General features: G+C 35.0%; 1 protein-coding gene across 3 annotated transcripts in view; it reads left to right on the top strand.

The window, feature by feature from the left end:
• The window catches only part of Men (NADP-dependent malic enzyme), a 49049-nt gene that overhangs the window by 11812 nt on the left and 11296 nt on the right, over positions 1–25941 (top strand). For all 3 annotated transcript variants that reach the window (XM_023156014.2, XM_023156012.2, XM_023156013.2), the window contains exon 2: positions 2615–2774. In XM_023156014.2, the coding sequence (XP_023011782.2) occupies positions 2615–2774 (160 nt within the window). The remainder of the gene's footprint in view (positions 1–2614; positions 2775–25941) is intronic.

Here is a 25941-nt window from a genome sequence, read left to right on the forward strand (position 1 = left end):
TCGTGCCACATGGTTGTACGATCAATAAGGAATATTATCTTGAAGACATGCGCCGCTTCTGAGAAGCAATACGGAGAAAACGTCCGGTATTGTGGAAAAACAATTCACGTCTTTTGCATCACGATAATGCATCTGCTCACAACACCGTAATCATGCCTTGGCCACCGTATTCACCAGATTTGTCCCCTGCGACTTTTTCCTGTTCCCAAGATTGGAACCATGTAAAGGATGACGTTTTGCGACGACCTTCCCATCGGAATATTTTGATAAAACTCATTTCCAAATCTCTTTTCTTTAGTTATCATTACCACCAATGAAAGAAGTTGAATTTACTTCTTTCGGGAGTTATATTAGGTAGGTTATGTTAGGTTAGGAGGTTAGGTTGGTGTTTACTTTTTATTTTTGATGATGAATTTTCCAAAACTGACAATTCAAAGGCTCCACGCAGGCGCGTGGAGCAATCTGTTCTGTTTTATGGGCTCTGGTGCCTCCAGCGATTAGAAAAACTCCCACAACAGAACGGCAACCTCTGCTTTCACCAATTAAAATACACACACTTTGTCAAAAAAGTTGTTTTGAACCGTGTGCGGCCAGCCTTAGCCCTGCATCAAATTTTGCATTATATTTTGAAATATTATACAACCCAATCAGTTTCTCCCAGTCTATAAGCTATCGATAAGTGTTGCCAAGCCAATACAACTGATTTTCCCCAGGTAGATGTCAGTAACGGCCGGTGTTTGGCAGATTATATTTGCTGTATTTAGGTTTATTACTCATGTCTGCAGTTTTTGGAAGTGACGTTCTGTCTGAAATTATGGTTGACACTGTCAATGTCACACCTTCAGATCATGGCTAATAAACCCAAAAACTCCGAATAATGGAGTGTGGATAATTTGCTGACCAGAAAAGTATCGCCCAAATATGACATTATGACCCGAATAACAGGTTAATATTGAAAAATGTACATACATTTTACTGGATACTGACGTCATCAAACGTGAACATACACCTTACGCTCATATGGAGGTAATTTACTCTTGTGATTTCCCAAACAAATTTGCTGACGCAGGCTTTCTCATCGGTATCTCTCATCGGTACTGTTATCATTATCCCCATTGAGAAAAATTGAATCTACCCCTTTCGAATGGCAGTTCAATTTTGTTTTTATCGTAATATTTTTCTCACTGATGCCTTCCCATCGAAATGCTAAGATCAAACTTCAAAATATTATCTCTCTTGACATGCTATTATTTCCACCAATGATAAAAATTGAAACTACCCTTCTTTGGGGTGTAAGTTGCTTCTCTAATTTTGGCGTATATTTTCTGTCAAACCATTGTCACTCACATTTTCTATAGCCTTTAGATTCGAAAATTTTCTCAGCAAAAATAAAAATTGAACCAAAGTAACCTCCTAACCCCCGAAAAAGTAGAAATTACTTCTCTCATTGACGGCAACAGAGTTGAATCTACTCCTTCAAGAGGGGTAGATTCAACTTTCCTGGTCGGCGCCAATAATAACATAAGAAGAAATATACATATCTGAAGTTTGATCAAAATATTTCGATGGGAACCAGGTCTTGGTCAGTATTATTTTCAAATCACAAAAGTAAATGATTTAAGAGCGGATTGCATTTTAATGTTTGGTGGCATCAATATCAAATAGATGTGAGTTCTAGGATATGAAAGTATTATTCGGATTATGAATGTCTTTTTGGGTGGTCTTTTATTGGTCATCAAAGTATTTTCTTACCAAATGATGAGCTCTTTGAATGAATAGGTACGTGAACGAACAAAATTGTCGAATTTGGGGCGATGCCAACCCACACGAGATCCAAGAACGTCGAATACATCACGAAAAAGTCGCAGTTAGGTGTGGATTTTGAGCTGGCGGCGTCAACGATCCATATTTCTTTGGGAACGATGTTGGCCAGGTCATCACTGTCAACATCAAGCACTAAGGACAACTTTTCTGGACTGAGTTGGATGATCTGGACCCCAACTACATGTGGTTTCAACGAAATGTGATGTATGCGAATAAGCCACAAATCACAGCGGTCCTCAAAGCTAACATAACCCACGTTTTGGATGTGCTTCACCTAGAGAAGCTGTGCCGTACTTTCGAACGATGTTATATTCTACACATAATGACATCAATAGGTCTTTCAAACTAACAACAAATGAACAAAATTCGATAATATCTCACATACACAGAGGATGTCGTGGTTTGATGAATCTGTTGAGGCCGTTAATTTCAGCAGAAATTTAATAGTGGTGAAACTACTAGTGAAACTAGTGAAACTAATCTTCTGAGCCAAAGTAATGAGGCAGAAAATCCACCAAAAACAGATAGCGCAGCACAACAAGGCGAGAAGTTTCTGAAAATACTCAGATCCAGCGTATTTTAGGCCTCCTTGGCAACACTGGTGATCGATCGATATGTAACTCATTCGTTTGCCCCACTTTCGCCTTAGTGACGTCAATCGACGATGCCCAGCGTCGTCAGCTGTTGTCAGCCACGCTTCCTCACGCGCCTGCTCAATGCGGTCCATCCTATTCGATTCAAGTACATCTAATACCGCACAAACGTAACATAACTATTCGTTCTGTTCTAGCGGGTGCGAGACAGGTGACAAGCAGTCGAGTGTTTGCATTAATAAACTCAAAATGGATAGCGTGGAAAGAGATCGCCTTGGATTGTGGGGAAACGGAGATAATGTGGTACCCGGCCGAGCTTCCGGTTTGGACCGGATCCGACATCCCGGATTGAATAAGGTAAGGCGTTTTTTTGTGTGATGCATTGTGGCTGGGTTGAAAAAAAATGTGTTTTATGTGTTCCTTTGTGAACATTTTCTGTTCCCAAGTATAATTCATCAACTTATAAATATTAAAATCGATTCCTAACAAGTGAGTACTTGTTACGTCTAGAAATACTAATAAAAAATTCTTGTGAAATTTGTAACTCTGGACTCTTCAAAGGCTTTCGATATGGTCAGCCATATCTTTGGTTAAAACTAAAATATACTTTTAAAATCGCATCCAGAAAGTTTTTATAAACAATGTTAGGCTAACTATATAGTTGCAACCTATTTTCGGGCATACCCCAAGGCTCAATACTGAGGCCATTGCTTTTTATTATATATAAAAGTGATATAATAGGAACTTCTGCGAATGATACCAAATATATTCTAGTTTCAAAATCATTTTGAAAATCATATCAACAGAAGGTAAGGTCAGAACAAAAAGTCGTGGTAACAGGAGCATAAAGTAAAACACAATTATGGTATAATACACTATTTGACAGTAAAAATGTCGGAATATATCTGTTACAGAATATCTATATCAAAATAGGCAATGCCAACTTTCCAATAGTTAATCCACAAAACACATTCATTCATAATTTTGGTTTGAAATTAATTTAGTATATTGGTAATTTTCTTATTAGATCTTATGATAGGTGTAGATTACGTTATGGAAATCTACTTACAACAATTGAGCAAAATCGCATTGAGAAAGTACAAAATGGTATGTCAGTTTATATTTTTATTCAGAAAATAAACCAAATCTTCCATAAGTTTACTGAGCTATAATGTATGTCAATATCATTATAGTCGGTATAAGTAACTTTTGTTTTTTATTGTATAAAATATTGAAATACAAAAATCCTTCAACTCTATACGGAATACTAGTGCTTAAGTCATCTCTTTATCCATTATCATAAACAGATATTTGGATGTAGGATGTCATTAGTTTGTCCTGTTTCACAAATCTTTCGCATGTCTTGTCAAAATCAGGAGAAATTAATTTAAAAAATATATGGCTTAGAAAACCATTTTTTGTTTGTCAAATTTCAGATTCACAAAGTTGAGATATCATATAAAAATTGCACTCAAAATATCAGTGTAGAAATATCAAGTGAGCAATTTCGTCACTATTTTGAATGTCAGCATAAGAAACTAAAAATTGAAATTTGAGAATGGACTGCACTGCAACGTGTTTATATCAGCATAGATTCGCTCAAATTAATTTTTTTTTTCTTCAAATGGCTCCGCAGGACGTTAAAAGGGATGGATTTGATAAACCATTGAATAGGGCTTTGAGTTTATATTTTATGATTGACTAATACCCCAATAATAATGTTGATGTGAATAGCTTGCAATAGATGATAACTTGAAGGTTGTTAGTTCTATGTAGTACTCTGTAGTACTCTGTTAAAAAAAATTCAAACAGTACTGGCCCAAAAACATATGTAATAACGGGAAATCATTTTTTGAGCAACTTCTTCTAACATAGACAGATGCCAGATAGATCAGGAGTTTATAAATTTCCATGTGGATTTTGTCTGGTGTTTTACATAGGACAAACTGGAAGAACGTTTGAAGCATGTATGAAAGAGCAGTTTCCAGATTGGAGAAATGAGTTCAACGTATATGCCTTCTCACAGAAGAACATATTGAAAACTAACTTTCTGGAAGAAATAATAAACTCAAGAATCCCCGATATCTAATTATCGAACAAATTGATTTATTGTAGTTTTTACCACATCAGGTAGTTCAATCTAGCCTGAAATTAAGTATCTGATTGGACCTTAGGTGATATCTATAGTTTGTAATGTAAACAATGACTATAATTCAGGAGTAAGTTGTCATTTCTGCTTGAGGAAGCTATTATAAGTATAGCGAAACATATGTTAGGGTTTTGTAAACTATATTAGAAAGTTTTCATACGGATTTCCATCAAGTTTCGGCCTATTCTAATAAATTTTAGAAAAACTAGTTGTGCATTCTCGAAATGGCAATCCGTAGATACGCATTTCGAGCTAACTGGCCCTTATCAGTACACTTGGTTGAACGAAACATACACATACAGAGTCGGCCAAAGGAGTCAGACCATATTTGAGGATTCAGTCAAGAGACTGCGATAACATTTCCGAACAAAAAAACTATCTATTCCGTCAGCCGCTAAACTTTCAGAAATATTTTTCCTGTTCTCGTGATGCTTTCAAAAATTATTGACAAAACAATGCATTGCAGCAAATGGGTCTAGATTCTGGTTCTTAGTAACAGAACCTCATGTAGGTATGTGTTCTTTGAAAAACATTTCTTGTGGATGAATCAATATTTCTTACAGTTTTTTGGATGGATGGCAAACTGAAAACTTTACACCAAAAATATGGAAATTGAACCCCCAAAGAAGTTTTATGCGGTGTCCCTCAAGGATCGATTCTACTACCATTTCAATTATTTGTTTATATTAATTCATTACCTTGTTTGCATCAAATGTCAACCAAATGTCACCTATGTTCGCGCATGGCTACACCGTACTGGAGTCAACTAGCTCGAAATACATCTCTACGGTTTGCCTATTTCGAGTTTTTGGTTAAATAATTTCCGATACTTCCAAAAACGAGTTATGCCAAATGAAACTTATTTTTTTATTATCAGATTACGATAATTTGAATTCATTTTTAGAGGTATCCGGTTGTTTAGTAATGTCCACACTTGAATGTTTACACAATTACGTAGCATTTATTATGAATCACTCAATTCTTATGAGTTCATTAAATATTTATTCCGTGTCAAATTCTGCTAAATTCCATCAAGAAAATACCATCCAATCGGAATTTTCGTATATAGATTGAGTGAGTGATAACAGCAAAATAAAAGACTTCATCACTAAGTTGACGTATGAATAATAACAAACCATATGGCATTATGTTGTCCTTGAAATGAAGTAAAAAGGATGATTATTTCCAATGGTTCGTTTGCATTTTCTACATTCATTACACACGATAAACAATTTCCCTATTTCGGTAAAGATATGAGAGTTTTTATACTTTTGTTCCCTACGCAAAATCATGATTAGTATTTTTTGTTCATAGATGAGAACCTGGAAGTGCCAAACTTGATGGCAAAGAGCAAGAAAAAAAACATAGGTTATCACAACAAATGAGCTCATCATTATTTTTATTACTTCTCATTTCCCATTTTCATGTAGTTACTCAATCGAGTGTCATTGAGGAATATTTTTTAATAGGAAGAACTTCACACAAAATATCAGCACAGTCCAAGAAGTTCCTTAATGTTTATTTGATTGAGTTCCGACTTGAACATTATTTAATCATTGTTTTTCCTAATATTTAAACAATTCTCATTAAATAACAATTGCTGTAAAAATAACCAGTTTCGCAATATTTCCATTAGCTATTTATAGCTGAGTATTATGATTTCAGATACCTTTTTGGAGCTTCATCTAATATTACATAGATAACATTATTTATATTATGGAAGGACTAAGTGGGTGCGTTTTAATCAGGATTTGAAAAAACAGCAGTTGATCATATCAATGTCCTGATGTTTGTTTCACTTTGCCAGACATCTGTGCAATGTCTTCCATTTGAAAAACTATTTGTAACTTCTCGTAACTGAGCAACAGAAATAAATTCACCCGAAATATTAGCTCCTCTTCAGTACAGGACTGGTCACAAACAATAACCCCCTAACCTTATATATAAACTTTATCAACAGATGAATCTATCGAATTTTGAAAGAAGTTCGGCTGAAGTATAAGTCTGTTTGTTCTGTTTTGATAGATACCGATCAAGGTTAGTTTTTGGATCAGTTCCAATGGCTTAGTATGACTTGGGATTTCAGTATCCCAAGAAACTATTTCATGTGAAAGATGAATTTCAGTGGTTTATATTACGCAGTAACTTTTCGTAGTGAACCTTTCAGTTTGCCCTTTACTACACTTCTGCTGATTCTCTATTGATTCAGCTTTGTTTATATACCTAAAAAACAAGTAAAACATTATTTTCATATATACATATGCAATTTTGTTGTGGCCGACCGATTCCATTTCGTTGTTGACACACACGGTTGTCCGCGTGTCTTTAAAATTTTCCTCAATTTTTTGTTTTGTCGAAATCGGCACAGTTGGTATTTTGTTGTGATTTTGTCCGAACTTTGTGTACGAAAACACAGACAAAACACGAAAACCCAAGTTTTTGTTTTGTCGAAATCGGCACAGTTGCTAATTTGTTGTGGTTTTGACCGTTTGGTAGAAATCCGTCTTTAGTCGAACCGTTATTTCTCTTTCAATTTCCGTAACACCTCTGAACCGATCCGGCTCAGATTTCATAATTTTCGTGGTCAAGGTTGCTGCTGCAGGTAGAATCGTCGACGTAATTACGGATGCCAATTTATTCAATTATTCTCCGTAATATGTCTGTTTATATCGTCATGTAAATATTTTATTTCCATAGGATGAATCCTCAATTTTTCGCCTTTCTTTTGACCTTGAGTGACGAAGCAGTAAACACAAATTGGTACATTTCCAAACCACTTTATTAATACCTACTCGTACATAATTCATATTATATTGTGTTAGTGCTTTAGTTGTAAACACCTGGATAATTCATTCAACGAAATCGCGTAACTCTTGGTTATTGACCATTGACCATCGGGCAGCGATCTGTTAACTAATAAACATTACGTTATGACTCTGACCGACAAATGGCAATGACTATCAACATTCAAGGCATGAATCTCGGTGTCAAATTAAAGGCGAAGCTTACAACTTAACGATCACTCATTTCAATGATATGCCGACCTTGCTTCCGATTTCTTAATTACTTTCCTTTCATCTTAATAGCTGCAATTCCATTGAGATTAAAATGGAGTTGATACGGTGATAGAGTTGGACAAACAATTATACTGTTGATGATTTATTGGTTTTTTCTTTATAGCAAAATTTTGCTTTTGAAGTGAATTACGTTTATTTATTTCATTCTGTCCAGTAACCCAACTCACTCTTCACCTTCTTATTTGCGGCCGGTAAATCCAACATTACGGTATAGTCGAAGTAAACGATATAGTGCATAGCTAAAGCAGTCGGCGATCTCAAAGGCCAAAAAACCAATACAGAGAAATAAAGCCGCTGCCAACTAGTCCACGTGGACTGTAGACTTGGCGGTTCGTATTGGATGATTGACTGAGGAGTCATAAAATTAAATTTGAAGTCATGTTACGGTGACGAATAGAATGCAAGGATGGTTATGAGAGTCGTGGTGTCAAAGTTCAGTTCAGGAACTGATCAAGATTTGAGTGTTGAAATTCGATATTGGTGCAGTTATGATTACCTAAAATTTTTTGTTATCGGTTTGAAATGTGGTGTCCCAAGTACTAATAGTAATAACCAGTGTGGTAACAACGCAGACTTTTTCCTGTGTAGTGATTCCAATAGCGATGGTGAACAATGCGAAAAAGAGATGCCAGTGAATAAGATTCAGATGCATTTGAAAATTGAAACACAGAGAGTATGTTTATAATGTATATAAGAATCTACATCTCAAGTTTGGTTTCGAGGGAAACCAACTATTACAAACAACATCAGATTTGACCGAAATGTCTTTCTCAACTGTACGTAAAATAGTCAAAAACAAACCTTATGAATGCAAGACGCGATGTGATACGGTATTACCAACATCTTCAGATGTTCATCTAATGAAATCATCGAAAAAAACAATATACGACTGTTACAAAAGCAATGAGATACCTACAATTGAAACCATAAGGAAGAAATTGTATACTTCCGGCCATAACGTGAGCTGCTGTGACAAAACTCTTCGGAATATTGAAATGATAAACAAACGTCAAGCAGTTATGGAAAGCAGAAGAATAGTGGAATTGCGTAACAAATACTCAGAACGGCAAATTTTCTTTTTTGACGAAACTTGGTATGACACTCACGATAGAGTTACGAAAGGGTCGATTGATGCTTCGAGAATGTGTACGCCTAACATGCCTGCAAACACAGTCTGTTCTGTTCTGTCTGTTCAAATGAGGTGAATTTTAATTTTTCTCAAAAAATATTTTTTTGTTCATAAATTTCTATTTTGTTCCTTTCAAAGTAGTTCCTTACAGATATAGAACACTTGTGCCAGCGATTTTTCCAATCCTCGCAGCACGTCTGATATACACTTTTTAGTATGTCCTTGACCTCTCCCAGCAAATGGGTCCCTTCAATCTTGGGAATAGAAATAAGTCGCAGAGGGTCAAATCTGGTGAATACAGTGGCTGAGGTATGATTACGGTGTTGTTTTTGTGTACTTGGGCTCTCCTGGCTCCTCCATTGGTACGAGTGGACATGTGACTGTTGAAGTCATTTAAAATTTACGAAAAAATTCCATGGCATTAGCCAACGGATATTTCAAAATTCTCAGCAATTTTCCTACACAGCAACTTGTACACTTTAAACAGTGGCAATGAGAATTTTTTTCGTTTTCAAGTACCCTTCGAAATAATGTCGGAAAAAATGTACACGAAATTCGCCAATTTAGGTCCAGTGCGAATATCTGTGGGAATAATTGAATTTTCTGAATTTCGAAAGAGTATTTGAAAAAACTATAAAAATGGTAACTTTTCCTAACTTAATCGAGTTTGTATTTCTCACGGTTTCCGATTTTCCCAGGCTGACCCTTCTTACTTTAGATAGTGTGAATATTCTTGACTCATTATTCAGAAAGGTAATATATTCAATACGAACATTGTCTTCTTAACAGTTTTTTGTGTTTCTCTATTTCTCTCTGCCGAGGTTTTCTTGGCCTTTGTTTCCAAACGGCGCATTTAGCCACATTTTCGAAGTTTATATGTCAAGAATGTGCTGTCTATATATATAAACCCTCTATTCATTTTGCACTGTAGTCCCTTCCCTGAATATATTTTCAAGTGTCTTACTTCAGCTTTACTTACTGTTTTTCTAAGTCTTGTTTCACCGTCCGTTTTTAGTTCGAAAAATATTTGCTTCATCACAGTTTCGGATCATTTTTGTTTTGTTCTTATCTTTCTTTCATATCGACAAACATGTTTGGTTCTGATATGTCCAAATTTGAGGTATACCAAATCTCATATCTTATTCATGGTCACCTTTTATCTAACCTGTTGGCTCACTTCAGCTTTACCTACTGTTTTTCTAAGTCTTGTTTCACCGTCCGTTTTCAGTTCAAAAAATATTTGCTTTACACACTTTCAGATAATTTTTGTTTTGATCTTATCTTTCTTTCATATCGACAAACATGTTTGGTTCTGATATGTCCAAATTTGAGGTATACCAAATCTCATATCTTATTCATGGTCACCTTTTATCTAACCTGTTGGCTCACTTTAGCTTTACCTACTGTTTTTCTAAGTCTTGTTTCACCGTCCGTTTTTAGTTCGAAAAATATTTGTTTTATCACACTTTCAGATAATTTTTGTTTTGATCTTATCTTTCTTTCATATCGACAAACATGTTTGGTTCTGATATGTCCAAATTTGAGGTATACCAAATCTCATATCTTACTCATGGTCACCTGTTGTCTAACCTGCTGACTTTATTATTTGGAACAATAATCGAATGAAGCGAATGAAGAAGCCCATTATTGATCTAAGAATTAAAACATCCCTTACGAATGGATGGATTCTGAAAGTAGGTTGCTAGTGCCAGGCTTTGCCAGCTCCGATGTTTGAACCAATAGTTAGTTCATCGACTGGGTAGAACAGAGTATGTATTCATGATGTAAACATGTCTTCCCTTAATCGTGATCACAACACTAATAGAGAATGAACTCTCGGGTGGAAATTTCCGGGATAGTTTGATATCTTTGTTTTGTTTTCTTTATGAAAAGTGCTTCGGAAAGTTGATATGGAGGACGATTGGTGGTGTTTGACGCCTTTTTCCAAGAAGATTTCGTCGATACCGGACAACTTGACTGACATACAAGGGAGGGTAGGTAATGTCTAAGGGTAGCGAGGCGGTTGATTTTCGATAATTTTCTGGTTGTATCGGTCGTTACTTGATGAAGATCCATAGTTTTGAAATCTAAAAAAATCTGTTTTTGCGTTAACCAGCTGTCGCACCCCTACGAACGACAACCCTAAGAAGTTGAAACTTGTGCGAGTTAAGGATTAACGAGGTCTTATCTTTTAACGTGTGATTTCTAACACAAAAACTACACCTCCACAAATGACGTTTGTGGAGATCAAATCGTGAGGTGTAATTTTTGAAATTTTCGATAATAAATTGTTTAGTTCACAAGTAGAAATGTGTTTTCAACAGAGCCAATGTCGTCTTGATTTTAAACAGGCTGGAGTCTGGCTCCTTTACTTTTAGGACTGATACTCGTTCAGAGGGACGAGCTATTCAACAGAGATCACCCTTCTGAAAATATAAGTGATTGCTCATTGGATTCAGAATGACGTGTAGACGTATAGAGCAAACACACAATTGCATTTGTTATTAACAAATGGAATAACCGAAAGAAGGCATTTATTTCATTGTCAATAACTCAAAAACTATCAATACTTGAGAAATTAAAATAAAAGGTTCTGAAAGAAAACATTCACAAGGAAAAAGTCCCAACTCTTTGTGATTCAATGCCTCCATTATCTATACTTGTCGAAAATTGTGCTCCGTGCCCCTCTCTTACGTCAATATTTTTGTTTTAGTATTGAATATAACTTTTAAACTTTTAATGAATCACATTGTTATTTGAATACTCCAAAGAGAAAGTCAGTTGGGAAAAAATACCTTGATTTTTCAAAAAATTATGCAATTGTTAACTAACAATTTTTTTCTGACTTCCGTTTTCACAAATAGCGTCATAAAAATTCAAGTAATTCTCTTTAAAATATTTGCTTCTCGGAATATATACTAAATAAGGTCATGTCAAAAAAGTTTATGAAAAATTATTTTGCTTATTACAATTAAATGAAACAAAGTGACAATTCCGTTTTTATTATTTTGTTGTTACGAGAAAATAATGATTTTCAAAATATAAAATTTCATTGTAACATTTCCTCATTGTTTGAATTTGTTTACTTTTTTTATATTTGGTATTTCTCAACTGAATTATTTTCTTATTAGTTCAATTGTTTGTTGAATTGAAAGTTTGTTAAGAAAAATGCTGACCATAATATTATTACATTTTTTGAAAGTAATTTCTGATATAGCCATATATTAGAAAAAATATTATTTTAAAAAAATATTCATAACACTTTTAAATATTGCACAATAACGACTGCTTGATTTGTTGAGAAACTAACTGATATCACTTTAGAACAACCATTGGAGATACGATGAAGGACATTCAGGTCGTTTTTGTGGAAGATCAATAAATCTTTGAAACGATATTAAGACGAAGTTTGTAGCTATTGTTGATGAACTGTCATGGCAATTTGTTTATAAAAATTGAAGATTTTTTGAAATTCTTCAACAGAACTTATTTTTTCATTTCCACCTGTTTCCGAATTTCAATATTCATTTCATAAGTATTGATAGTTTTTAAGTTATTAATGATAAACTAAATGCTTTAATTTTTCATCTCAATTTGTTAATAACAAATGAAACTTTTTGTGTGCCTAAAATCTTCACGAAATCCAATTTGTGAACTAGACTACAATTCATGAAAATAATATTTTTCGGCACAATATCCTGATTAAAATAAAAGGGATATATTTTTGGGAAAGATAGGTTTTGGATTTTTACTTTTACAATATGCCACATTTATGCAATATATACACTTTTTTTGTATAAAGATGGATAAGTAGAAAGCCAAAACTTTCCTTTCCTGAAGGTTTTGATTTCTGATTGATTCATATTTCATTTATTTTATTTATAACATAACATACCAAAAATCAATATCTAAATTTGATATAGATGTAGTTGTTAGTCTCACCGATCAGTATCATTATTAAAATATTGAACAGTTTAATCTTCTCCTTGAAGATGATCACTTAGTGATCGAAACACGTGTCAAGATGTTAACATAACGGTTTGTCGTTGGGAAAAAACTCCAGTAATATTTATTTCTACACCAAAGGCTCCAAACAGTGCATCACAATTATCATTATTGTTGTAATGAATGTCGATAACGTTTGAAATTATACTCATAAAGCATTGAGAAAGATTACTGAATAGAAAGTCATATTTGAATCAGAAACTCAAAAAATGATTTCTCTATTGGACTATTTGATCAGTTTCCATAAAGATGATTGAATAATATCCCTACAAACCCAATTCAGGCATATCTTATTTTTTATTATAGAGTCATTAAGAGATATATCTATTAACTTCTTGGTATTTATTTGAAATTTGACCTGTAGTCCTTAGATGTACTTTATTTAATAATGACTAATGAACGACTAATGTCATTCATCATCCATTGTTCAACAGTACACCTGACTTAGCAGTTGTAGTGTAAATCTAGTTTCCAGAGAGTTCTAGTTTCTCGAATCAAAGTCTTTATAAACCATGAATCAAACCAATCATTGGAATGATTCAGTTTGTGGGTTCAGTCCATAGTTCATTTTCTGGTTAGCTGATGTAGGTGTAACTCAAGGGTCAAACCTAAATCTGCTTATGTTTCGAGTTTCGAGATTTTACTTCGACATATTCATTTTTTTTATCTGCTGTGGCATTAGATGGAAAATATTTTCGAAATAGTATAGGAAAAGGGATCACTAATTTTCCATTTTCAGCACATCTGTAAACAAATATGACCTGTATATGGAAATTTCAAGTCAAAACCCGTTTTTCTTTTAAAATTATCTATTATCAAAGTTCGTATAGAGGACATACTGACAGACGGACGATTGATTTAAAAAAAAAATTTTTCGATTAAGTTTATTTAGTGTTAAGGAAGTGCGAATCTAACTGGTGAAAGTACATACATTGATTTTTACCTGAAAATATTCCAAATGGGGTTGAAACTTTCGCAATATTCATGCACTGAATGAACGCTTAATAAACAATTGCATTGATTATTTTTTCATAATACAATAAGAACAATTTTTTGGGAAAGAAAGTTTTCGGCTTTCTACTACTCCATCTTGATACAAAAAAAGAAAAAGGATGAGAATGACGTATCAAGATGAAGTAGTAGAAAGCCAAAAAATTTTCTTTCCCAAAAATTAATCACTCCTAAAAATATAACCCCTTCAATTCAAATAAGAACTACTTGTGATGCACTGTTTGTGCATCATAGTAGTAATGGATATTTCCAAACCATTGGTCATCTTGGTCACCATTTCCACCAATTGGTCATCTTCGAAAGGAAGAGGCAGTTTAATCTTCTTCTTGAAGATGTTCCAAACTGCATCACAAGTACATTATATGTTTATGAGTTGAATCAGAAATCATTCACACTACCAATGACATTCATTGGCTTATTTGATTCAATCCCAGCCATAGGAATCTTGTTTGAATTGAAAGGGGTATATTTTTCATAAAAAAAAATTTGGAAATTTTTAAAAGAAAGGAAAAAAGCCATCAATTTCAAATTTAATTCTTCATAAAGTTGTGTAGATCGTGCAAAGAAGCAACTTTCAGACATAAACTGAAAGAAAAAGCCCTTCCGAAACAACTACTTTCATATACTCATTGAATTACACGAAATAGAAAATACTTCAGTTACAACTACTTTTATATGGTATACAAAAAAAAATGAAGAAGTAGAATGCCGGAATATTTCTTTCCCAAAAATTAATCTCTCCTAAAAATATACTCCTTTCATTTTAAATAAGTAACGATTATGTCAAAATCACAACTAGAGATGCTGATCAATGACAAATGAAATGCATGCATCATACATCAGATATTTTTATTGGCTTCTATTTGGAGCAAGTACTTTATTGAATTGAGTGTTCTTTGATAATGGATTATGTAATTGGATTAGAAAGCGAAATATGAGCCAAGGAAAAATATTAAATATAGACTACCATCAACGATAAGGTAGCAAAATCGCTAATGCACAATAAATAATATTATATGTAGTTGTCGATAACAATCAACAATAATTTGAATCACGTAACAAGATACTTTTTAGATGTTGCTATGGTGAAATATGAAATGCATATCTATATTTCAAGAATGTTTATTGAATATTCATTAAATGTCGAAAAATGAAAATTTCCATGCAAGTGATTTGAAGAAATGTTTCGAAAACTCAGAAGTAAGGGAACAGTATATTGATAGAAAAGGCCTTCTTTTACTTCTCTCGCAAAAGTTCTAAGTCCAGATATACTCAAAATCTCATATTTTTCTCTCTTTCACTCACATATCACATATGGAACCGTATTATGGGGCAACTCAAGTCACTCTAATCATATATTCGTTCTACAAAAAAAGGCTTTGAGATTTGTTGCCAAGGCAAGTTTTAGAGACTCGTGTCGCTCAATATATCGGGAACTGAGAAAAATGCCCTCCATTTTCATTTTTCATTCTCTCCTGGATTCTCATAAAAACCCAATGACTTATCCTATTAATTCTGATATTCATTCTCATAACACTATAAATTGCAGTAAAATAGATAATCCGAAATATAGACTAACCACGAAATTCACTAGACATAAAGTTGTATAATAAATTGCCTCCAGAATTGAAGAATATGAAGATAAACAAATTCAAATACACAATCAAAAAGGTGTTCATTGAAAGTTGTTTTTATTTCATAACTAATCGAATTTATTTGATATATCAACCGCTTTTCACAGTGCTTTTCATGGCTGTTTTATGACTACGAAACATTATTTATTTTCAGTACTGAAAATTTTGCAAATTTGTTTTATGAATCTGTCTACAGTATGTAATGAGTCTCTTATATGTTGTATAAATTCAAATCATTCCATTTCATCATGGAAGATACTATGTCATGTAGCCAATAAATCTATCTATCTATTGAAGGCATCTTAGAGGCGTCAAACTGTTTCAATATTTCAATTGAATTTGTCATACAAACTTAAAATTGGCAAAAATACTTACAACTTAGTCATACGGTTACCCAAAAGTGGAATTGTGAACTTGTTCAGTGATCAAAATGTAGCCAGGCAAAAATGTTTGGCACCTTGAAAATATAAAAAAAGTACTTATACCTTGCATTAATTTGCTGAAAACTGAAAGACCCCCATTATCAGTATACCAGGAGAACTAGGAAATTGATAGAACAGAATAACGTTAATTGATAAAAAGTGGAACTGGAGTGTTTGGCGTAGAAACAATCCAAAACGAACATTTTTCCCAATCACCAGAAATGCGACACTCTTCTCGACTAGCGCTTCACCTACCAAACCCCAGGAAATGAATGGAAGAGACTGGACAAGAAGAGACTGAAGAAAATTGGGCAATAACAAAATATGGCGCTTACTTGGTTAGTGAAATGCGTCGAAAGAAGCATTTCAGTTCTGTTGTTGAGAAGCGGTGCTTGTTTTGGATAACGTTAATCATGTATAGAAACTACATAACCTCCCAAAACTGTTTAAAATCCCTCCACCGCAGCCCGCAAGGGTTTATTGTGGCTCACACCTATTCACACTCGACCAAATAAACCCAGCTTCTTAACAAAGCCGGGCATTTTTTTGTCGTGGCTCGCATCTTATCTTGAGTATCGGAAAGTTTGCGTAGAAGTGGATGATTGTAGATCTCAACTTTTTGATGTTGATTTAGGGGTTCCTCAAGGATCAGTTTTAGGTCCCTTGATTTTTCTTCTGTACGTCAATGATTTACCAAATTATTTGAGCACTGAACACATTTTTTTGTACGCAGATGATACGACAATTGCCATTGATGCCGAAACCCCAGAAGAACTCGTGCAGAAAATGAATAATTTGTCGAAAGAATTTACTGATTGGTGTAGTGACAATTCCTTAATTGTCAATCCTAACAAAACAGTGTGCCTACAGTTTTATTATCGTACAAAAATCTCAAATGATTATTTTGTTCGCGTAAACAACAAAAATATATATTTTTCGGATTCAATAAAATTTCTGGGCACATATTTAGATGTAAATTTGAAGTGGAATACACACGTTGATCAGGTGTGTAAGAGGCTCAATAGTAGTTATTATGCAATTTTGCAGCTGAAAAATATATTCACACTAGAGCAATTAATAAACGTGTACTATGCTCTCTCATATTCACATATTTCTTATAATATTGTCCTATGGGGAAGTACGGCCAACGCTCGCAGAGTTTTCATCAGTCAAAAAAGACTAATTCATCTAATCTTTGGCTTAGATTACTGAATGACGTGTAGGAATCATTTTAAAAAGTTTAAATTACTGACAGTACCATCGATCTACATTTATAAAACTCTAACATATGTTAAACTCAACATCAAGAGCTTCTCAAAAAATTCTGACTCTCATGACTATGCTACGAGGCATGGTGACTTATTTAGAAGTATAAAGCACCGTACATCACTCTACGAAAGCAGTCCTAAATATAATGGAATACGATTTTTCAATCATCTCCCAAGTGATATCAAAAACGAAAAAAATATTAACAAATTCAAAGCAGGTTTGAAAAACTATTTAGTGGAGCTTTTATGACATTAGTGAATATTTTGCTAATTCCTAGTTTTTTTTATTTTGTTGTTTGCTTGTTTGTATGGACGATATGTTTAAAGAAATATAGTTATATGTTTATCGTATGTATATGTATATATGTGTACTTATATATGTCTGTCTATTTACATTTTATGACTTGTCATATATCATGTGTATGATCTTGAAGGATGAATAAAGATTATTATTATTATTAGTTTGTATGGTAAGTGGTCTTTCAGGTCAGATGGTGAGAGAACGGCTCTGCCGAACTCTAAAACCTGATTAGGTCCCCAGCGGGGCAGGTACAAAGTATGTGATGATGAATAAATGAATATTTTTTGAGAAAAAGAAAATTCACCGTATTTCTTGAACAGACAGCGTATTACCAAAAGATGTATTTGACCACTGCTTTCGAAATTTCAATGAAATTTCCTCGCAAGTCAACAGGCTCAAACAGAATAGCTTTTACTTTTTATCTATGCATTTCGTTAACAATAATTTTCAACGTATAATTGTAGAAGTTTCGCGGTTTCGATGATTATAATAATGAGTCTAAAAAACGTGACGTAATATTTAATTGTGAAAATGTTGTAAATCTAGCTTTCACAACGTCATATACGGTTCACTCTTATTAAAAGAAAAAGAAAGTGAAATAATTCGAAGGTGAAAATCTCAACAAACGTGAAATCCTAAAACCGCATTGCATCATGTGAACAGGGTGGACAAACAATAAAAGTGTTTGCTCTGCCCGAAATTAGGTCGTGGAATAATATTCCATATTAAATTCGTTAAGGCTTTCGTGGCCGAGATTTTCATTGTTACTATCTCTATTCGTGTTTCAAGGCCGTCGTAGTTTGGAACTGCATCCTGACGTTTCGCCAGCAAGAGTGGCTGGCTTCTTCAGAGGTTTATTCATCTTGATGATTCACCGATGACTGGTGATTTCCAGTTCGTAGGTTGTATTTATGTTGACTCTGAAAAACCGAGACATACGGACAGATATCTGCATGCACTTTCGAACCACAATCCAAGTCAAAAGCGGGGTATTATCAACACCCTGACGGAACGGGCCACCTTCAAGAGGAATAGGATCATCTTCAAATGGCTTTAAGTTCGAATGGATACAGTATAACCGACATCAACAAGACCATGAAACTAAACACTTCCAAAATAGGAAGGAAACTCAAACGGTTGCACGCGCATTTCTACCGTACATCCGTAGGGTTACAGACAAAATCGGAAAAATCTTAGGGAAGCATGAAATAAAAACACTGTTCTCAAGCCCACCAGGAAAATACATCAAAGCCTGAGATCTGCAAAGAACAAAAGAGATCTTCTCTCAGCTGCCGGAGTATACCATATACCATGCACCTGCGGAAAAGTTTATATCGGTACCACCAAAAGATCCATGGGTACAAGGCTGAAACTGTGGATTAGGTTAAATAGATAAATCGGCAGTAGCGGAACACGCACTTTGTGAAGGAGATCACACGATACTGTTTGAAGATGTGAAATTACTTACCCCCGATCATGGATACCACAGTCTGCTTATACGGGAAGCCATATAAATCCATAACATACAAAAAACAACAGCGGTAACGCTCAACCGGATTTGAAGATGCTGAAAGATGCTAAAGTAACAACAGCGCAATGCACGGTTACGTCATTAATAACTAATAACACTTCGGCCCATAGCAACACTTCAACAAGAGAAGCGGACTACCTGAGAACATAAATACAACCTACGAACCAGAAATCACCAGTCATCGGTGAATCATCAAGTTGAATAAACCTCTGAAGAAGCCAGCCACTCGTGCTGGCGAAACGTCAGGATGCAGTTCCAAACTACGAAGGCCTTCAAACCCGAATGAAAATAGTAACACTGATATTCTATATTATTTGGTAGTTCACCGTTTACCAACTTTTGGAAGTGACCGGAAGTGGCTGACTTCGAGATTCATTCGATGTTTTCTATCATCTTTAATCATATTGTATTTTCTCTAGATTGTTGATAGTAGTGATTAACATATTCAGGGGTACGTACAGATACTGCATCCTTCGTAATTCTGCAGGTGCCAAACACTCGAGTCAGCAAAACGTGGAGAAACACGCACGCAAACGTGGTGAATGACTACTAACAACCACCTCACTGAATTAATCAATTAGTATTAGGGTATAACCTACTATTATACGAATATTTTCCGTCTCAAAAGTTGTTTTTTTATTTCATGTTAATATATATCGCTCTGAATGGAGTTTAGATATCTAAATCAGTCGAACAATTATTCATCTGAGTGTTTATGGGAAAGGGAGAAAAATCCTCACATTTTTTTCGATGGCTGTCATGGTTGTTTGTGATGTTTGGATTTCTAATCAAGCAGATGACTCTGGTAAGCAGCCTTAGGATATGGTGCAAAGCGGAGATTCTTATAAGTCAATAATATTCCGAAGAAGATTCAATTTGAATTTTGAAAAGCATTAAGTTTCTGAAGTGTGTGTTTTAAGAAATTAACTTACGCAACTAGTGAAACTGTGTGTCCTAATATTATGATATCAGGTTTCGCCACAATCATCTTCCAAAAGGAAACTGAGTTTTCATAGCTTTATATTCTTCATGGTTGCTGTCATTCTAAGCCGATTTTTTTTCAGGTAGAAAAACCTCTTATTAATAGCCAAATATAAAAAAGTCGTTTATTGGGATTTACTTTTTTGTTTGGTTATAGTTATAGAAATAAACTGAAGAGAGGCAAAAAACTAAAAATGGAAAAAATGATCGGTATCCATGTATAGAGTACAAAATTCTCTAAAAACCAGTGTATACCACGACACATGACATTAAATCGGACAAAACTTTAGAAACAACCTAATAAGACATTGAAGCAATAATAAAGTATTAAACTGAACTTCAACTTGATCGTACTTTTGCCCCTGACCTAACCTTTCATTAACATATTGAGTTGCAGATCATTCGCTAGATTTGTGTTAGTTCAGTAAACACCAACAAATAATCATGATTTACTGTAGCGTGAGAACTTATTTGATATCTCAGAATAGTTCAAACGATATTAATGAACTGGTTTGATGAAACACATTTCATGTAAACTCAAACCATTAGTATTAATACAAACTGCAGGCATCAAAATTACGGTTACCTTTCATGTGTTTCAACACAATTTCTGCTGAATAGATTATATAGACGATGAGTCAACATTTATTGTTATTGAGTGTGACAAAAATAAAATTCGAAGCACAAAATACAGAAGTATTTTTCAAAATTGTTTGGTAATTTCAATGAAAGGACAGACAATTACGATTTCTGCTTCAATAAGTTTGTTGGAGGTTAAAATGGACACCAATATGTCTTGGCACAATCATGTCGCTGGAATTGCTAAAGCTGCTTCTCAAAAGCTTGGAACACTATTCCGAACCAGAAAACTGTGCACACCTCAGCAACTCAGCTCATCCTTTTGAGGTTCAACTCAGTACACCTCGAACTTCACTGTTTAGAAACTCTTCAATTTGTAGAACTGCGTTTATGTGGAATAAACTTCCTGAGAACCTTTTTCTAAATGGATTTAATCTCCAGCGATTCAAATCCAAGGTGAATCGCTACTTTCACACAGGCACCGCTCTTAGAGCGCTTTATTGATTTTTCAGTAGTGCTTGTGTTTTGTCTTTAAGAAAAATGTTTACCAACTGGAAAAATAAGATGCTGGTAACTATGATTTATGAACTAGGCTGCGAGAACTTCGAGGCACATTATGTTGGTGAGACTGAACGTGTTATTGAAACTTGTTTCAAATAACGCGAGCAGCATATCATATTTCGTAGGACTCAAAATCCTCATATTGTTAAATTTGAATCTCAGCTAATGGTCAACTTGTATTCGTTACTGGAAAAAGCAAAGTGTGTCACAGGAACTATGATTAACTACACAGCTTGAGCTTGGTTACTAGTTTTCGTTTCAGTGTTGATCTCTGCATAAAGAAAGGTTCCTGCAGCAGTTGCCTTGATTCCAAAACATCGTCAATAAAAGTCATGAAATAATTTATCGCACCGTGTTAGAAATCACACGTTAAAAGGTAAGACCTCGTTAGTCCTTAGCTCGTACAAGTTTCTCAACTTCTGAGAGTTGTCGTTCGTATGGGGGCGACAGATGATTAACGGAAAAACAGATTTTCAAACAGATTTTTTTTAAATTTATAGAGTTTATTTCCAAGGAACCACCACACACCAGAATTCTAATACTTCAAATGTTCGTTTTCATTAATTTTCGTTTGAATTTCAAGCAGGAAATGTATGGTTCTTGATTTATGCTTCCGAAACTGAAACCATCTGCATAACTATTTTTTGAGCACTTTTGTATTTTCATCATTCAAAGGTCTTGATTTCCTATGTCATGTTGGACGGTTTATTATAGTTTGAGAGCTGCGTCTAACAGTTCACAATCAAATTAATGAAACCACTCTGATTGTCAAAAATGTTACAAATACACTTCGTGTTCGTTTTCAGTAATATGATTAATAGTCAAGTCTTGATCAATAAATTCAGAACGTTAGGGGGCCGTTTCTGGTTTGTTGTCTTTTTCATAGTCATTCGATTTGTAACCGAAGTTATTACATTTAAAATACCCTGACTTGAATTCATGATTGGAATGCTATTATCAAAACTGTTGACTTTTACTGAGGAATACTTCATTGTGATGATATATTTTTTACGCCTCTTGTGTGATGGTCCCGGAACTTTCAATTCCTGTCATCATTGCCCTATACTCATTTGGGAGACCAGCGAATAAATAGGTCCCTACCAACTCTTCACTGCCTTGAAACATAAGGCATTCAACTTACGAGTATTAGAAATGATAGTATAGTAGAAGTTATGATGTTATTCATGTTTCATTTTGCTGATAGGATAATTTTATTGTGGATGATATTTCACTCCAAGGTTGTCAGACCTTGGTATATTTCACTTAAATTAGTGAGTCCTAACTTCCTTCGTCAGGTAGGTAATTATCACAAATGTCTTTTAGGGAGGCGTTTTTCAATGGCGGTACCAACCAGCCAGAAGACCCTCTCCTGATACTCTCAAATATCCAGAGCTGCCATCCAGATCGGATTTTGCAGCTCTGGAATCGTACATGTGGACCATCTTTTCGAAAGTCCTTCAAGACACCCACAATGGCATACTGAATAGATTCCTATATTAAGATTCTGGAATGTTCAAGGTGCAAGAGTTCCACTTTACAAACCACAACAACCTCTCCATATGAAGGCATCTGTAACCCAGCTTTACCTGATGATTCATTAGATTCAGCCACTTCTCGTTTATATGAATCATCATGCTGATGTATGCTTTGCTTCTGCTGCTCAATAATTTGGTACAAGACTCTGCTCTTGAGTCGCTTTTTGGCCTCCTAGGTTTGTAAAGAGTTGAAGAACTGAAAAGTTCTTGATCTTCGTCTGATGTTACAGGTAGAATCATTTGGTTACTTCGTGGTTCATAAACCCTCAATCGCTCATCCTTAATTCTTCTCAACCCTCAAGCGTTCAAACTTTCGGCATGGATACACACATGTAACACCACGAGTAACACCACACCAATTGTCCTGATCTGGGCCCAAAACCCGATGGTGTCTGCTCTATGGGAGTATTATTGTACCTGTGGTCCATCTTTTAAAAAATATTTTACGACAGTTACAATGGCACACTGAATAGATTTCAATTAATTGACCGATGTTGAGATTCTCGGATGTTCAAGAGTCCCACTTTACAAACCGCAACAACCTTTCCATATGAGGGCATCCAGTTACGCGTTTGCCTATCTACTTTCCTGATGCAGATTTTGTTGCTGCTGCTCAAGTATTTGGTGCAAAACTCTGCTCTTGAAGAGCCGATGAGTAGCTTTCTGGCTGCATTACCTAGCCTCCAAGTTTGTTGAAAGTTGAAGAACTGAGAAACTCTTTATCTTGGTACAATGTTAAATGGTAGGACATTTGGGCCGATCACTCTACATCCGTCTTATCTGTAGACTTAGGGTGTCGGATTATTTGGATAGTTCGTGGTTCATACACACAACTAGCTGGGGAAAGAATGTCCATCAGGGCATAACCTTCGATTACCGTGACAAAAGTTTCTACAACGAGAAGGTCTCTAGTATCTCGAATGATCCGTTAGTGACATTGAGTTCTTAGCCCTCAATCTTTCATAATTTCGACACGGATACTCACACACCAATTATCCAGATCTGGGACCAAAACCCGATGGTATCTGATCTATGGGAGTATTATTTGAACTGACTAATAGAGAAACATTTTGTTCAACCAATATCTTCCACATGTGCACCACAAAACATGAACATCACAAAGTTTTGAACTTTAAAATTTATCTGTCGAATCTCGACAGCGATGAAAGTAAAAACTCATTTATAATTTTCTCATGCTGTAAATACTTAACGAAAGATAATATTTACTTTGTCATATCACTAAGTCATTATAATTAGATAAACATCGATAAAATTCGGCAAACCATTTTTGATGAAACTAATTTCAAACACTTACGTTCACGTGAGATGTGAACTGTAGTCATGTTTCTCATTACTATGATGTATGATATTTCTTAATGAGAAACACACATAATATTTACAAAGCTCTAGTTACTGGGAAAAACTGGAGTAAACTTGTATTCCGTTAACCAAAATAAATCAGTGCGAGTTACGATTCCTTTGCATTGTCTGTAAGAACATGTGATGTCATGAGCATGGTCTTTGAAATCATATAATTTATAATTGCTGGAAAATGTCGTAGAACTTTTGGAAGTTTTTGTTGTTTATTTTCAACCTTGTTTCAATAAAAATAAACAGATGTTCAATTTAACTTTCTTTGGCTGCACAGATTATACTTTTTCACTTTATTTTTTCAAAGTATTATTGTGCCTTTGTTTTGCCAACTTACTAAATCACATTTGAATTTCATTTCTAGCAATCACTGTTAAATCATTTCATAATCAATAAAAATTATGAAACTGTAACTGTACATGTAAGATACTGTCCCAAAGCAATTATTTTAAAAATTTTTGCCTGTTTTTGTGTACGTTGCTTGGCCATATTCTCAAAAATTGCTTGGCCAATTCGAGTGAGGTTTTCCCTCCACTTTATATTCAGTGTTAGAATTATTCAAAATGGTTAAAAAAAAGATATGTTAATTTTAAGAAATGTTGGTGAAAATACAGTTGAATTGGCTGAAACTTTGCTCAACTATATTTATAACTTGTTCAAGATTTTCTTGTACATCAAAGATAAGCAAATAGATTAGATCTTTTTGCTGTTAGATAATTTGAGGAAACTCATAAAGTGAAGTCATGCATACGATGTCTAGTAATTACTAAGACTTTTGCCGAAGTTCTACTATTGTATAATACGAATATAAAAACATACAAAACGATACCGGTATCTCAAGAAACCTCACTGTGTACAAATATAATAATAATAATAATCGGTTTTGATATTGAACGAGGTGATCACAACTCTGTCACCAACTTGGAACCCGCCAGAAGAAGGCCCATATAAAAGCCACAGAGATCACTTCACTCCTGCGGCAACACAAGAATAACCCAATGCATGGGGTCTTATCAAAGCGCCTGACTTTCTCTTTCCTCAGGTCGAATGGGCTGAAGTCGGAAACTGAGGGTTCCATCATGGCTTGCTAGGATGGTGTCTTCAACACCTTAGTCTACCGCAGTCGCGTATGGGTATAGAGGTTCCTGACACAAAGTGCAGGGCCTGCCGCGAAACGCCTGAAACCCTAATGTACTTGCTGTTAGCATGTCCAGCATAAGCGGCCTCAGCCTATATCAATCTACATAATGCGGCCCTAAGAGTGCTTTATTACCACCTACGGCACTTTTACGGTAGTGGCGAGACACCGGTGTTGTCCCACGCTGACACCGGTATTGCGCCACGCTCCGGTAAATATTGAATCCGTTGTGGAGAACGAGAAGTGTCGACTTTATTGGAACAATCATTTCCCCACCCTCGAGCTCATACAAGGTAATAAGACTGATGTAGTCCTTCTCGACCATCATAGCAAGATGATATTTATGATATCCGATAACGGATAAATTATCGAGATTTTTTATCTCTTCGAACTGCGCAGACTCTAACCAGATCACTCCGTCAAGATGGTAGCTTCGATTATTCGACTCCTTGGTGGAATGAAGCCCTTTCTACTCTCGAATCTCGGGCTTGCCACACTAAGCCAGAAATCTTAGCCGGACAAATGCAGAAGGCTGTCATCACTAGGCTTGCCTAGGGCTCATGATTCTCAGACCCAATGATCACCTACCCCACTATATGGGCGGTTGTTATTGGTTGATAATGCTGGCTAGCCAGCGCAACCTTGGGGATTAAGAAAATTATAACGTCAAAACTATTTCCCGAGTTTGTAGGCAGCGCTCTATAGGTTTTTATGTCCGATTTTTCGTCTTCTGCTGCTGTGGAAATCATCAAAGGTGATGGGGCAATGGACGAAGTGCTTGTTCCATTTTTTATACAAAACATACTACCAATTGTCTTTACGGAAAGGAAAC

This window comes from Leptinotarsa decemlineata, unplaced genomic scaffold (assembly GCF_025532065.1).
Source record: "Leptinotarsa decemlineata unplaced genomic scaffold, Ldec_3_MD MMD2_tig00026361_RagTag_RagTag, whole genome shotgun sequence".
NCBI lineage: Eukaryota > Metazoa > Arthropoda > Insecta > Coleoptera > Chrysomelidae > Leptinotarsa > Leptinotarsa decemlineata.